The sequence below is a fragment of the Bacillus rossius genome, chromosome 1 (assembly GCF_032445375.1).
Source record: "Bacillus rossius redtenbacheri isolate Brsri chromosome 1, Brsri_v3, whole genome shotgun sequence".
NCBI lineage: Eukaryota > Metazoa > Arthropoda > Insecta > Phasmatodea > Bacillidae > Bacillus > Bacillus rossius.
Genome location: NC_086330.1, coordinates 15,459,821 through 15,474,171, shown reverse-complemented (window position 1 = coordinate 15,474,171; position 14,351 = coordinate 15,459,821). Strand labels below are relative to the sequence as shown.

Sequence of the window (14,351 nt, the reverse complement as noted above, 5' to 3'; positions counted from 1 at the left end):
TGTAACGATTGGACATTGTCCCGATAGAAACTCATCCAATGATGAAACACAGATGATGCTACAGTGTTATTTTAAACATTAAGTCAGTCTCGGAATCTTTCCGCGGCCCTACTTATAAGTTGAGACCTGAAAAAATTCGCGTTATTATTTGGAGAGAGAATGGTCTGATACCATTATACACTTGATCTGCGTCCTCATTGGACAGTAAGTAGTTGTCACCCGTCCCCCAAGAAAAAAAAGACAATATCAGCAATTAAAAAAATTCAAAAGACCAAATCACATGGAATCCGATAGTTATGTTAAGTGTGACAGCAGCCATAATAAAATAGACACCCACTTATTTGTGTAAAATAGTGTGGAGTTCATCCCGGTACCAGTAAATCTTTCAAATTTTTCAGGTATCTGTTTATGGTTAGGGACAAGAAAATTTCGCGGGTTCAATGACCGCTAGGATGGCCTCCACAGAAACACTGTAATAAGGACAGTTTGGGAAACTTGCAAGAAATACGCGAGACATGTGATTTCAGCTAACCTGGCGACGCTGAGTGTATATGCGTTTTGGTACAATGTGTTGTTAAGTGTGGGTAACTAGCTACAGTAGTAGCATCTAGCGTAGTGGAGTGGAAGACATGCCAGAAAGAAACGCAGTGAAAATTTATCACGCTTCGCCAATGCTAATCACGCTCGGAGTTTCCCGTATTGTCTTAAAGATTGTTTGTCCACAGTTCTTCGTGTACTCGGTAAAACCCTAACTATCCTTTAGCCGCTGTATTGCAGTATCCTGTGATTCGTTACAGCTTCAGTTGAGTTTTTTTCTCATTGGCCCAGGATCCTATAGATGATTCTATGGGCCAATAGCAGGTGCAGTATTGCTGTATGACTTTTTGACGTGATAACGTATTTTAAATCGATGAACGCCGGCTGCACGCATGAAAAATTGTCACGTTCCGCCTGAGCCGAGCGTGCAAGAACCGGCCGACCACCGTGCGAGAAATTCTGCTATAATATCAAACAGGTTAAAGGCGGGCTTTCTAACCAATAATTGTTCGTGATTATATTTGAACAAATTATTTAAATTAAATTTGCAAAATCTGTAAAGAATATTTGAAAATTAAAAAAGTATGAAATTTTTCATCAATGTTTTCATATGACGTTATCACGTAAAATTATCGTCCGTAAACCGACTTTACAGACAACAACCCCTTTTTTTTATTATTTTAGCCTATCGTGAAATCAATCAGTAGAGACTGGAAAAAATTCGCGGGTTCAATGACCTCCAGGATAGACTCCTCTATCCTCTACACACTCGGAAAAATGCCAACTGTTCATTGGCTGTTGACTTGTGAGTCGTCTCGACTGGGTGGCCTGTGATTCGACACTTCTACGAGTGAGGGTCTCTAATTGGCCCTCAGTCCTCCAGATTAATAGTCAACCAACGGCAGAAGCAGCACTAAGGTATAATTATTTGAATTGTTGCATTTCACGAAATGAATCCGCGAATTTTTCAGGTCTCTACTAATTGTTCGTGATTATATTTGAACAAAATTATTTAAATTAAATTTTGGCAAAATCTGTAAATAATATTTGAAAATTAAAAAGTAAGTATGCAAAATTTTCATCAATGTTTTCTTATGACGTTATCACGTAAAATTTATCGTCCGTAAACCGACTTTACAAACAACAACCCCTTCTTTTTTTTTGCCTATCGTGAAATCAATCAGCTAATTGTTCCTGTCCCCACCAGTGGCGTAGCTAAGGCGACTGGCGGCCCTGGCCAGACTTGAAAATGGCGGCCCCTCTTGGATTAAAACAGAGGGGGGGAGCGTTCAGTAACGGCGAAACCGTCGCGGAAGCGCCCCCCCCCCCCCCCCCCCCCTGCTCCGGCGCCCCTGGCGGGGGCCATCCCTGCCACCCGCCTGCTACGCCACTGGTCTCTGCTTGTGGTTCTCCAGAGTGTTCCCCCGGCGCAGGAGGGAACTGGTTGACGCGGGGTGTGTGTGGGGGGCGCGGCAGCTGATCCACAGGGGCAAGTACCGCAACTTCGGGCTGCGCTACGAGTACACGGCGCCCGAGCGCGAGCCGGCGGCCAGGCCCGAGTACCGCTGGACCTTCAGCGACTGGTCGCCGTGCTCCGCCACGTGCGGCGGCGGCGCGCAGACCTCGCAGCCGGCGTGCCGCGAGAAGGGCGCGCGCCTCGTGGACCCGGGGCTCTGCCCCCGGCGCGGCCGCCCCGCCGTGCTGGCGCGCAGCTGCAACGACCACCCCTGCCCGCCCAGGTACACCCGCTCCCCCAGTCCTCCTTCATCCCAGCCGTTCCCTGGACGACTTTCCAGGGAATAAAGGCACGTTCTGGGATATTAGATCATTATCATCGCGGATTCCTCTGGCTTCAGGATAGAATTCAATGTTATAGGTTTGCTCCACCCATGTTTACTTTCCCATTGGTTGATTTCTTAGCGATAACATCTTTATCCTTGTTATTTGGCACTACCTGATTCGCTTACTTCTCTCTTAGCTGGACATCTTAGGCTCACGGTCGTAGAGGGGCGTGTCCAAATAACTGCGGTCCAATCATGAACACAGTGCGACAATGTGGAGGTTTGCATTCTAGCTTGCGACTTAATGAATCCGCGAAATTTCCGTGGCTCTATACATCATCATTACCGTGGTTTTTCCGCTCTCAGTCTCAGTCCGTCATCTTCACACGTGTTTGTGCGTCTGTGCACCCACTGCACAGTACTGGCTCTTCATGCTTGCCTTGTCCCGGTGTTTGCAAGCCGTTCCCTGGACGCCTTTCCAGGTAATAAAGTCACTTTTTGGAATATTCGATCATCTTTACCGCGGTTTTGAAAAAAACAATTATGCCCGATAGAAACACAAAAAAAAAAAAAAAACATAAAATATTAGTCCAATTTTCGTAAGGAAAACGTAGTTCATATATGCAATGATAACAATAGCCACGTCTTGTACAAATTTACAGTATCTTTCGTGAAGTATCGAAAACTATTTCAGGCAAATGGTTTTTCAAAGGAATCTTTAGTGAAAGTACGGAAAAATATATGTGTCGGTGCGTGAGCATCGGAGACTCACTCCTACATTCCCTACACACTTCTCTTCACTCCTTAACACCAACACTCCTCAATGAACACAAAGCAAAAACAACTTAGATACATGTAGAACCAGTTTTTGATGCATGAATATTTCCCTGTCAAGGTCCTATTCAGGTAGTTCAGCGACAAGAAACTAAACAGTATAAACCTACAATTGCCAGATAATTTTTTAACTCCTGTATTTTGCACGTATTTTCATTACATTTCGTTAACCTTCAATTATTTCAGCGGAATCGTTTTACGACAGTGATTTGTTATTCGTGGGTTTTAGAAGCATGTTCAATTAATAGAGTCCTGAAGCATTTCTCAAGCAAAAACGCGTATTCATTGGGTGCTAACTTGTGAGGCGTCTCCACTGGGTAGCTTGTGATTCGAGGCTTCTTTGGTCAATAGTCTGTCATTTGCCCAGAGAGATCCAGTTAACCGGCGAGCCAATAACAGAACCAGCAGAATTGTTCACATTTTTGAATTTTAGCCTATCAAGAAATGAATCCGCGAATTTTTCCGGTCTCTATCAATTAAACATCTTCCAGACACTGAGTGTTACATGTTAAATCCTTTATTATTCTTAATGTACAGCTCCAAATTTAAAAAGGCGCACATCTGCCTTGGAAAGCACTTAAGAAAAGGGCAGGCATTTTTCGTGTTCTCGATCGTGTGCTTTCGTGACCAGAGTCCCTAAAAACTTTTTTGACTTTGGACTATCAATATTACTTGAAGATGCCTGCACCAAGGCATGCCGAAACGTCGAGCAAGCCATGAGTTATACAGACTCGGCCTCAACAGATAATCCAAGAAGTAGTTAAGTTCTCGGAATAATTTTTTTACAACTATGAAGTTTGATTAAAATCATTATTTCGGACGCCTTTGCTAATCTGCACAGACGCCAAGCCAAAATCAGCTGATGTCTAATATTTAAATGTACAGACGACACAAAGAATTCCATTGACAGAATTGGCAAAACAATGTAACTGCACAGATGAGCACAGTGGTCTGACAAAGAAGAGATAATTACAACATTTTTCTGTATTTACTGATTTTGGTTGCAATTATCTCGTCTTTCAGCACACTTTGTTGAAATTTCTGACAAATTTATTCCACTGAATTCTCTACCTGTCTACGTAGTTAACATTTAACATAGGCCAATTTTTGTTGTTTTTTTTTCTGTGTTTTTGTGTGTTCTTCCTTCTGTGTCTGTTCTTCGTGTTTTTGATGTGTAAACATCTTAGCTCTCGGTATACATTTGGGACAAGTAATTTCGTGAAAATAGAATGCAAATGCAGGGCAACTGTTTCTGCGTCTGCGCAGAAGTCTCAGAAACCTCGACAAGATGGCGGACGCACGTGTAGCAACATGAACCCTTAATCGTCACTTTGCTTAATATTAGGGGACATAACAAACGTATTTGTGTGCCAAATTAAACCTTAAGACAGTGAAACGACCCTGGAATACTTATATTTGTTAAATTATAATACTCATAGTAATAAAGAACCCTAAATTGTAAAATATCTAAGAAAACTGTATTTTCACTGTTCATAATCCGTAGTGGTACATAGTAGTAGACTGGGCGTTTAATAATCTCAAGAGGTAATTAGAGAAGTGTCAAATCTTGCCGATAGAAAGACATTTTTATATACTTTTTAAATTACACGCTACTAGAATTTACAAATTGGACTTTAGGCAAATATAAATGAAAACATTTTATTTGTTCATCTAATTGCTATAATATTATTAAATAAATAGGTAAGTCCATTGAATTTATTATTTCATACTAGTCAGGCCTATATTTTTTTATTTTTACTTAAAATTAAATAAATTATTTTTACGAAGAAATGAAGATGTATAGATGTATTCGCAGAGGTAAAAAAAAATAAAACTTAATAATAGGAGATACAATTATTCTCTAATAATTAGTTATAGTTAAAAGTCATTTAACGCGAGCGGAAACTTTATAGTATTAACAGTTTAATGAACTTTTAACAAGGTATGCAGTACTTTAGTAAATAATATTCCTTGTCAAATATCATGTTCCAAGGTTGTTTTTTTTGTTGTTTTTATTGAAGCAGTTTATCTTAGTTAATTTTTTTTTTTCTGTTTCGTGTTCTTTCCTCTCTTTTCTATGGTTCTTTCATGCTGCCGTCTGTGCGTGACGGTGGCAATCAACGTTTACGAATCCGGCAGCGCATTCTATAGGCGGATACAGAAAGTACGTACTTGAAAAGCGAAAATTTATCACGTTCGGTAATTAACAGCGCGACGCATTGTCGTGTGGTTTCCTAAGGCCGGGTTTAATAACAACGCAATGAACGCAATATCGCAAGTAACGCATATTATAAGTTTATTTCCAGCATGAGAACACATAAATTTGTTCGTTAACGAGGTTAGATGTTTACACATCACTGGCAAATACTGAAAGACTCGTTCAAATTTTGAAAGTTTTACTTCTTGAGGCGTGTTATGAGAGTAAATTTTAACGATACACACGAACTGTACAACAAAATATTCACAGTGTTGATAAAAGTTCACATAAAAAATAAATATTATACATGTGCTTTTAGATCTTATACTAAAGTACTTGAAACTAAAAAAATCATTGATTTACTTAAAACATTAGTTATAGAAATTTTTGATTTTATATTTTAATAAGTGAGGTTATGTTCCTGTATGTAAAATTTATTTTAAAAAATTTAAAATTATAAATAAAAAATAAAATTCTGATGTTTAGTACTTTTTTTTCATTTTGAATCAAAATTTATCTAGGTTATTTTACTAAATTAAATAAAAAAACATTTTAATGTGATTGTGTGTATAGACTACGTTACCATACGTATTAAAGTTAGTTTTCTTCCATCACGCCAAGTAGGCACGACTTGTGACGCACGTACACGGAGTACGGGCATCGCTGTGACCTGCAGTGCAGGTGGGTAGAGCGAGCTAGTGGTTGTCCCGGGGGGTGATGAAGAAGCTCAGGGAGGGGTGTCCGGGGCTGAGGAGGGGTGTGTTCTCCGGGGGACAGGTGGCGGACGGGGCTGAGGAGGGGTGTGTACTCCGGGGGACAGGTGGTGGACGGGGCTGAGGAGGGGTGTGTTCTCCGGGGGACAGGTGGTGGACGGGGCTGAGGAGGGGTGTGTTCTCCGGGGGACAGGTGGGGGACGGGGCTGAGGAGGGGTGTGTACTCCGGGGGACAGGTGGTGGACGGGGCTGAGGAGGGGTGTGTTCTCCGGGGGACAGGTAGTGGACGGGGCTGAGGAGGGGTGTGTACTCCGGGGGACAGGTGGTGGACGGGGCTGAGGAGGGGTGTGTACTCCGGGGGACAGGTAGCGGACGGGGCTGAGGAGGGGTGTGTTCTCCGGGGGACAGGTGGTGAACGGGGCTGAGGAGGGGTGTGTACTCCGGGGGACAGGTGGTGGACGGGGCTGAGGAGGGGTGTGTTCTCCGGGGGACAGGTGGTGGACGGGGCTGAGGAGGGGTGTGTACTCCGGGGGACAGGTGGTGGACGGGGCTGAGGAGGGGTGTGTTCTCCGGGGGACAGGTGGTGGACGGGGCTAAGGAGGGGTGTGTACTCCGGGGGACAGGTGGTGGACGGGGCTGAGGAGGGGTGTGTTCTCCGGGGGACAGGTGGTGGACGGGGCTGAGGAGGGGTGTGTACTCCGGGGGACAGGTGGTGGACGGGGCTGAGGAGGGGTGTGTTCTCCGGGGGACAGGTGGTGGACGGGGCTGAGGAGGGGTGTGTACTCCGGGGGACAGGTGGTGGACGGGGCTGAGGAGGGGTGTGTTCTCCGGGGGACAGGTAGCGGACGGGGCTGAGGAGGGGTGTGTTCTCCGGGGGACAGGTGGTGGACGGGGCTGAGGAGGGGTGTGTACTCCGGGGGACAGGTGGTGGACGGGGCTGAGGAGGGGTGTGTTCTCCGGGGGACAGGTGGCGGACGGGGCTGAGGAGGGGTGTGTTCTCCGGGGGACAGGTGGTGGACGGGGCTGAGGAGGGGTGTGTTCTCCGGGGGACAGGCTGTGGACGGGGCTGAGGAGGGGTGTGTTCTCCGGGGGACAGGTGGTGGACGGGGCTGAGGAGGGGTGTGTTCTCCGGGGGACAGGTAGTGGACGGGGCTGAGGAGGGGTGTGTTCTCCGGGGGACAGGTGGCGGACGGGGCTGAGGAGGGGTGTGTTCTCCGGGGGACAGGTGGTGGACGGGGCTGAGGAGGGGTGTGTTCTCCGGGGGACAGGCTGTGGACGGGGCTGAGGAGGGGTGTGTTCTCCGGGGGACAGGTGGTGGACGGGGCTGAGGAGGGGTGTGTTCTCCGGGGGACAGGTAGGGGACGGGGCTGAGGAGGGGTGTGTTCTCCGGGGGACAGGCTGTGGACGGGGCTGAGGAGGGGTGTGTTCTCCGGGGGACAGGTAGCGGACGGGGCTGAGGAGGGGTGTGTTCTCCGGGGGACAGGTGGTGGACGGGGCTGAGGAGGGGTGTGTTCTCCGGGGGACAGGCTGTGGACGGGGCTGAGCAGGGGTGTGTTCTCCGGGGGACAGGTGGCGGACGGGGCTAAGGAGGGGTGTGTTCTCCGGGGGACAGGTGGTGGACGGGGCTGAGGAGGGGTGTGTTCTCCGGGGGACAGGCTGTCGACGGGGCTGAGGAGGGGTGTGTTCTCCGGGGGACAGGTGGTGGACGGGGCTGAGGAGGGGTGTGTTCTCCGGGGGACAGGCTGTGGACGGGGCTGAGGAGGGGTGTGTTCTCCGGGGGACAGGTAGGGGACGGGGCTGAGGAGGGGTGTGTTCTCCGGGGGACAGGTGGTGGACGGGGCTGAGCAGGGGTGTGTTCTCCGGGGGACAGGTGGCGGACGGGGCTGAGGAGGGGTGTGTTCTCCGGGGGACAGGTGGTGGACGGGGCTGAGGAGGGGTGTGTTCTCCGGGGGACAGGCTGTGGACGGGGCTGAGGAGGGGTGTGTTCTCCGGGGGACAGGTGGTGGACGGGGCTGAGGAGGGGTGTGTTCTCCGGGGGACAGGTAGCGGACGGGGCTGAGGAGGGGTGTGTTCTCCGGGGGACAGGTGGTGGACGGGGCTGAGGAGGGGTGTGTTCTCCGGGGGACAGGCTGTGGACGGGGCTGAGGAGGGGTGTGTTCTCCGGGGGACAGGTAGCGGACGGGGCTGAGGAGGGGTGTGTTCTCCGGGGGACAGGTGGTGGACGGGGCTGAGGAGGGGTGTGTTCTCCGGGGGACAGGTGGCGAACGGGGCTGAGGAGGGGTGTGTACTCCGGGAGACAGGTGGTGGACGGGGCTGAGGAGGGGTGTGTTCTCCGGGGGACAGGTGGTGGACGGGGCTGAGGAGGGGTGTGTTCTCCGGGGGACAGGTGGCGGACGGGGCTGAGGAGGGGTGTGTTCTCCGGGGGACAGGTAGGGGACGGGGCTGAGGAGGGGTGTGTTCTCCGGGGGACAGGTGGTGGACGGGGCTGAGGAGGGGTGTGTTCTCCGGGGGACAGGTGGCGGACGGGGCTGAGGAGGGGTGTGTACTCCGGGGGACAGGTGGCGGACGGGGCTGAGGAGGGGTGTGTACTCCGGGGGACAGGTAGCGGACGGGGCTGAGGAGGGGTGTGTACTCCGGGGGACAGGTGGTGGACGGGGCTGAGGAGGGGTGTGTTCTCCGGGGGACAGGTAGCGGACGGGGCTGAGGAGGGGTGTGTTCTCCGGGGGACAGGTAGTGGACGGGGCTGAGGAGGGGTGTGTTCTCCGGGGGACAGGTGGTGGACGGGGCCGAGGAGGGGTGTGTTCTCCGGGGGACAGGTAGCGGACGGGGCTGAGGAGGGGTGTGTTCTCCGGGGGACAGGTGGTGGACGGGGCTGAGGAGGGGTGTGTTACAGGGGGACAGGTGGTGGACGGGGCTGAGGAGGGGTGTGTTCTCCGGGGGACAGGTGGCGGACGGGGCTGAGGAGGGGTGTGTTCTCCGGGGGACAGGTGGTGGACGGGGCTGAGGAGGGGTGTGTTCTCCGGGGGACAGGTGGCGGACGGGGCTGAGGAGGGGTGTGTTCTCCGGGGGACAGGTAGCGGACGGGGCTGAGGAGGGGTGTGTTCTCCGGGGGACAGGTAGTGGACGGGGCTGAGGAGGGGTGTGTTCTCCGGGGGACAGGTGGTGGACGGGGCTGAGGAGGGGTGTGTTCTCCGGGGGACAGGTGGCGGACGGGGCTGAGGAGGGGTGTGTTCTCCGGGGGACAGGTAGTGGACGGGGCTGAGGAGGGGTGTGTTCTCCGGGGGACAGGTGGTGGACGGGGCTGAGGAGGGGTGTGTTCTCCGGGGGACAGGTGGTGGACGGGGCTGAGGAGGGGTGTGTTCTCCGGGGGACAGGTGGTGGACGGGGCTGAGGAGGGCTGTTTTCTCCGGGGGACAGGCTGTGGACGGGGCTGAGGAGGGGTGTGTTCTCCGGGGGACAGGTGGTGGACGGGGCTGAGAAGGGCTGTTTTCTCCGGGGGACAGGTGGTAGACGGGGCTGAGGAGGGGTGTGTTCTCCGGGGGACAGGCTGTGGACGGGGCTGAGAAGGGGTGTGTTCTCTGGCGGACAGGTGGTGTACGGGGCTGAGGAGGGGTGTGTTCTCCGGGGGACAGGCTGTGGACGGGGCTGAGGAGGGGTGTGTTCTCCGGCGGACAGGTGGTGGACGGGGCTGAGCAGGGGTGTGTTCTCCGGGGGACAGGTGGCGGACGGGGCTGAGGAGGGGTGTGTTCTCCGGGGGACAGGTGGTGGACGGGGCTGAGGAGGGGTGTGTTCTCCGGCGGACAGGTGGTGGACGAGGCTGAGGAGGGGTGTGTTCTCCGAGGGACAGGCTGTGGACGGGGCTGAGAAGGGGTGTGTTCTCTGGCGGACAGGTGGTGGACGGGGCTGAGGAGGGGTGTGTTCTCCGGGGGACAGGCTGTGGACGGGGCTGAGGAGGAGTGTGTTCTCCGGCGGACAGGTGGTGGACGGGGCTGAGCAGGGGTGTGTTCTCCGGGGGACAGGTGGCGGACGGGGCTGAGGAGGGGTGTGTTCTCCGGGGGACAGGTGATGGACGGGGCTGAGGAGGGGTGTGTTCTCCGGCGGACAGGTGGTGGACGAGGCTGAGGAGGGGTGTGTTCTCCGAGGGACAGGTGGTGGACGGGGCTGAGGAGGGCTGTTTTCTCCGGGGGACAGGCTGTGGACGGGGCTGAGGAGGGGTGTGTTCTCCGGGGGACAGGTGGTGGACGGGGCTGAGGAGGGCTGTTTTCTCCGGGGGACAGGCTGTGGACGGGGCTGAGGAGGGGTGTGTTCTCCGAGGGACAGGTGGTGGACGGGGCTGAGGAGGGGTGTGTTCTCCGGGGGACAGGTGGTGGACGGGGCTGAGGAGGGGTGTGTTCTCCGGCGGACAGGTGGTGGACGAGGCTGAGGAGGGGTGTGTTCTCCGAGGGACAGGCTGTGGACGGGGCTGAGAAGGGGTGTGTTCTCTGGCGGACAGGTGGTGGACGGGGCTGAGGAGGGGTGTGTTCTCCGGGGGACAGGCTGTGGACGGGGCTGAGGAGGGGTGTGTTCTCCGGCGGACAGGTGGTGGACGAGGCTGAGAAGGGGTGTGTTCTCCGAGGGACAGGTGGTGGACGGGGCTGAGGAGGGGTGTGTTCTCCGGGGGACAGGTGGTGTACGGGGCTGAGGAGGGCTGTTTTCTCCGGGGGACAGGTGGTAGACGGGGCTGAGGAGGGGTGTGTTCTCCGGGGGACAGGCTGTGGACGGGGCTAAGAAGGGGTGTGTTCTCTGGCGGGCAGGTGGTGGACGGGGCTGAGGAGGGGTGTGTTCTCCGGGGGACAGGCTGTGGACGGGGCTGAGGAGGGGTGTGTTCTCCGGCGGACAGGTGGTGGACGGGGCTGAGCAGGGGTGTGTTCTCCGGGGGACAGGTGGCGGACGGGGCTGAGGAGGGGTGTGTTCTCCGGGGGACAGGTGGTGGACGGGGCTGAGGAGGGGTGTGTTCTCCGGCGGACAGGTGGTGGACGAGGCTGAGGAGGGGTGTGTTCTCCAAGGGACAGGCTGTGTACGGGGCTGAGAAGGGGTGTGTTCTCTGGCGGACAGGTGGTGGACGGGGCTGAGGAGGGGTGTGTTCTCCGGGGGACAGGCTGTGGACGGGGCTGAGGAGGGGTGTGTTCTCCGGCGGACAGGTGGTGGACGGGGCTGAGCAGGGGTGTGTTCTCCGGGGGACAGGTGGCGGACGGGGCTGAGGAGGGGTGTGTTCTCCGGGGGACAGGTGGTGGACGGGGCTGAGGAAGGGTGTGTTCTCCGGCGGACAGGTGGTGGACGAGGCTGAGGAGGGGTGTGTTCTCCGAGGGACAGGCTGTGGACGGGGCTGAGAAGGGGTGTGTTCTCTGGCGGACAGGTGGTGGACGGGACTGAGGAGGGCTGTTTTCTCCGGGGGACAGGCTGTGGACGGGGCTGAGGAGGGGTGTGTTCTCCGGGGGACAGGTGGTGGACGGGGCTGAGGAGGGCTGTTTTCTCCGGGGGACAGGCTGTGGACGGGGCTGAGGAGGGGTGTGTTCTCCGAGGGACAGGTGTTGGACGGGGCTGAGGAGGGGTGTGTTCTCCGGGGGACAGGTGGTGGACGGGGCTGAGGAGGGGTGTGTTCTCCGGCGGACAGGTGGTGGACGAGGCTGAGGAGGGGTGTGTTCTCCGAGGGACAGGCTGTGGACGGGGCTGAGAAGGGGTGTGTTCTCTGGCGGACAGGTGGTGGACGGGGCTGAGGAGGGGTGTGTTCTCCGGGGGACAGGCTGTGGACGGGGCTGAGGAGGGGTGTGTTCTCCGGCAGACAGGTGGTGGACGGGGCTGAGGAGGGGTGTGTTCTCCGGGGGACAGGTGGTGGACGGGGCATAGGAGGGGTGTGTTCTCCGGGGGACAGGCTGTGGACGGGGCTGAGGAGGGGTGTGTTCTCCGGGGGACAGGTGGTGGACGGGGCTGAGAAGGGGTGTGTTCTCCGAGGGACAGGCTGTGGACGGGGCTGAGAAGGGGTGTGTTCTCTGGCGGACAGGTGGTGGACGGGGCTGAGGAAAGCTGTTTTCTCCGGGGGACAGGCTGTGGACGGGGCTGAGGAGGGGTGTTTTCTCCGGGGGACAGGTGGTGGACGGGGCTGAGGAGGGCTGTTTTCTCCGGGGGACCGGCTGTGGACGGGGCTGAGGAGGGGTGTGTTCTCCGAGGGACAGGTGGTGGACGGGGCTGAGGAGGGGTGTGTTCTCCGGGGGACAGGTGGTGGACGGGGCTGAGGAGGGGTGTGTTCTCCGGGGGACAGGCTGTGGACGGGGCTGAGGAGGGGTGTGTTCTCCGGGGGACAGTTGGTGGACGGGGCTGAGGAGGGGTGTGTTCTCCGGGGGACAGGCTGTGGACGGGGTTGAGGAGGGGTGTGTTCTCCGGGGGACAGGTGGTGGACGGGGCTGAGGAGGGGTGTGTTCTCCGAGGGACAGGCTGTGGACGGGGCTGAGAAGGGGTGTGTTCTCCGGCGGACAGGTGGTGGACGGGGCTGAGGAGGGGTGTGTTCTCCGAGGGACAGGCTGTGGACGGGGCTGAGAAGGGGTGTGTTCTCCGGCGGACAGGTGGTGGACGAGGCTGAGGAGGGGTGTGTTCTCCGGGGGACAGGTGGTGGACGGGGCTGAGGAGGGGTGTGTTCTCCGGGGGACAGGTGGTGGACGGGGCTGAGGAGGGGTGTGTTCTCCGGGGGACAGGCTGTGGACGGGGCTGAGGAGGGGTGTGTTCTCCGGGGGACAGGTGGTGGACGGGGCTGAGAAGGGGTGTGTTCTCCGGCGGACAGGTGGTGGACGGGGCTGAGGAGGGGTGTGTTCTCCGGGGGACAGGTGGTGGACGGGGCTGAGCAGGGTTGTGTTCTCCGGGGGACAGGCTGTGGACGGGGCTGAGGAGGGGTGTGTTCTCCGAGGGACAGGTGGTGGACGAGGCTGAGGAGGGGTGTGTTCTCCGAGGGACAGGCTGTGGACGGGGCTGAGAAGGGGTGTGTTCTCCGGCGGACAGGTGGTGGACGGGGCTGAGGAGGGGTGTGTTCTCGGGGGGACAGGTGGTGGACGGGGCTGAGGAGGGGTGTGTTCTCCGGGGGAAAGGCTGTGGACGGGGCTGAGGAGGGGTGTGTTCTCCGGGGGACTATGGTGGACGGGGCTGAGGAGGGGTGTGTTCTCCGAGGGACAGGCTGTGGACGGGGCTGAGAAGGGGTGTGTTCTCCGGCGGACAGGTGGTGGACGGGGCTGAGGAGGGGTGTGTTCTCCGAGGGACAGGCTGTGGACGGGGCTGAGAAGGGGTGTGTTCTCCGGCGGACAGGTGGTGGACGGGGCTGAGGAGGGGTGTGTTCTCCGGGGGACAGGTGGTGGACGGGGCTGAGGAGGGGTGTGTTCTCCGGGGGACAGGTGGTGGACGGGGCTGAGGAGGGGTGTGTTCTCCGGGGGACAGGTGGCGGACGGGGCTGAGGAGGGGTGTGTTCTCCGGGGGACAGGCTGTGGACGGGGTTGAGGAGGGGTGTGTTCTCCGGGGGACAGGTAGTGGACGGGGCTGAGGAGGGGTGTGTTCTCCGGGGGACAGGTAGTGGACGGGGCTGAGGAGGGGTGTGTTCTCCGGGGGACAGGTGGTGGACGGGGCTGTGGAGGGGTGTGTTCTCCGGGAGGACAGGTAGTGGACGGGGCTGAGGAGGGGTGTGTTCTCCGGGGGACAGGTAGTGGACGAGGCTGTGGAGGGGTGTGTTCTCCGGGGGGAAAGGTAGTGGACGGGGTTGAGGAGGGGTGTGTTCTCCGGGGGGACAGGTAGTGGACGGGGTTGAGGAGGGGTGTGTTCTCCGGGGGACAGGTGGTGGACGGGGCTGAGGAGGGGTGTGTTCTCCGGGGGACAGGCTGTGGACGGGGCTGAGGAGGGGTGTGTTCTCCGGGGGACAGGTAGTGGACGGGGCTGAGGAGGGGTGTGTTCTCCGGGGGACAGGTAGTGGACGGGGCTGAGGAGGGGTGTGTTCTCCGGGGGACAGGTAGTGGACGGGGCTGAGGAGGGGTGTGTTCTCCGGGGGACAGGTGGTGGACGGGGCTGAGGAGTGGGGTGTTCTCCGGGGGACAGGTAGTGGACGGGGCTGTGGAGGGGTGTGTTCTCCGGGGGGACAGGTAGTGGACGGGGCTGAGGAGGGGGGTGTTCTGGGGGGACAGGTGGTGGACGGGGCTGAGGAGGGGTGTGTTCTCCGGGGGACAGGTAGTGGACGGGGCTGAGGAGGGGTGTGTTCTCCGGGGGACAGGTAGTGGACGG

The 14,351-nt window shown here is 56.5% G+C and overlaps 1 protein-coding gene across 1 annotated transcript in view; it reads left to right on the top strand.

Moving 5' to 3' along the window:
• Positions 1–14,351, top strand: part of LOC134528641 (A disintegrin and metalloproteinase with thrombospondin motifs 7-like) — a 305,564-nt gene that overhangs the window by 283,531 nt on the left and 7,682 nt on the right. Inside the window, exons 17-22 of the mRNA XM_063362439.1 lie at positions 2,014–2,276; positions 9,609–9,674; positions 9,996–10,038; positions 10,641–10,663; positions 12,017–12,082; positions 12,189–12,254. Coding sequence (XP_063218509.1) covers positions 2,014–2,276; positions 9,609–9,674; positions 9,996–10,038; positions 10,641–10,663; positions 12,017–12,082; positions 12,189–12,254 — 527 coding nt within the window. The remainder of the gene's footprint in view (positions 1–2,013; positions 2,277–9,608; positions 9,675–9,995; positions 10,039–10,640; positions 10,664–12,016; positions 12,083–12,188; positions 12,255–14,351) is intronic.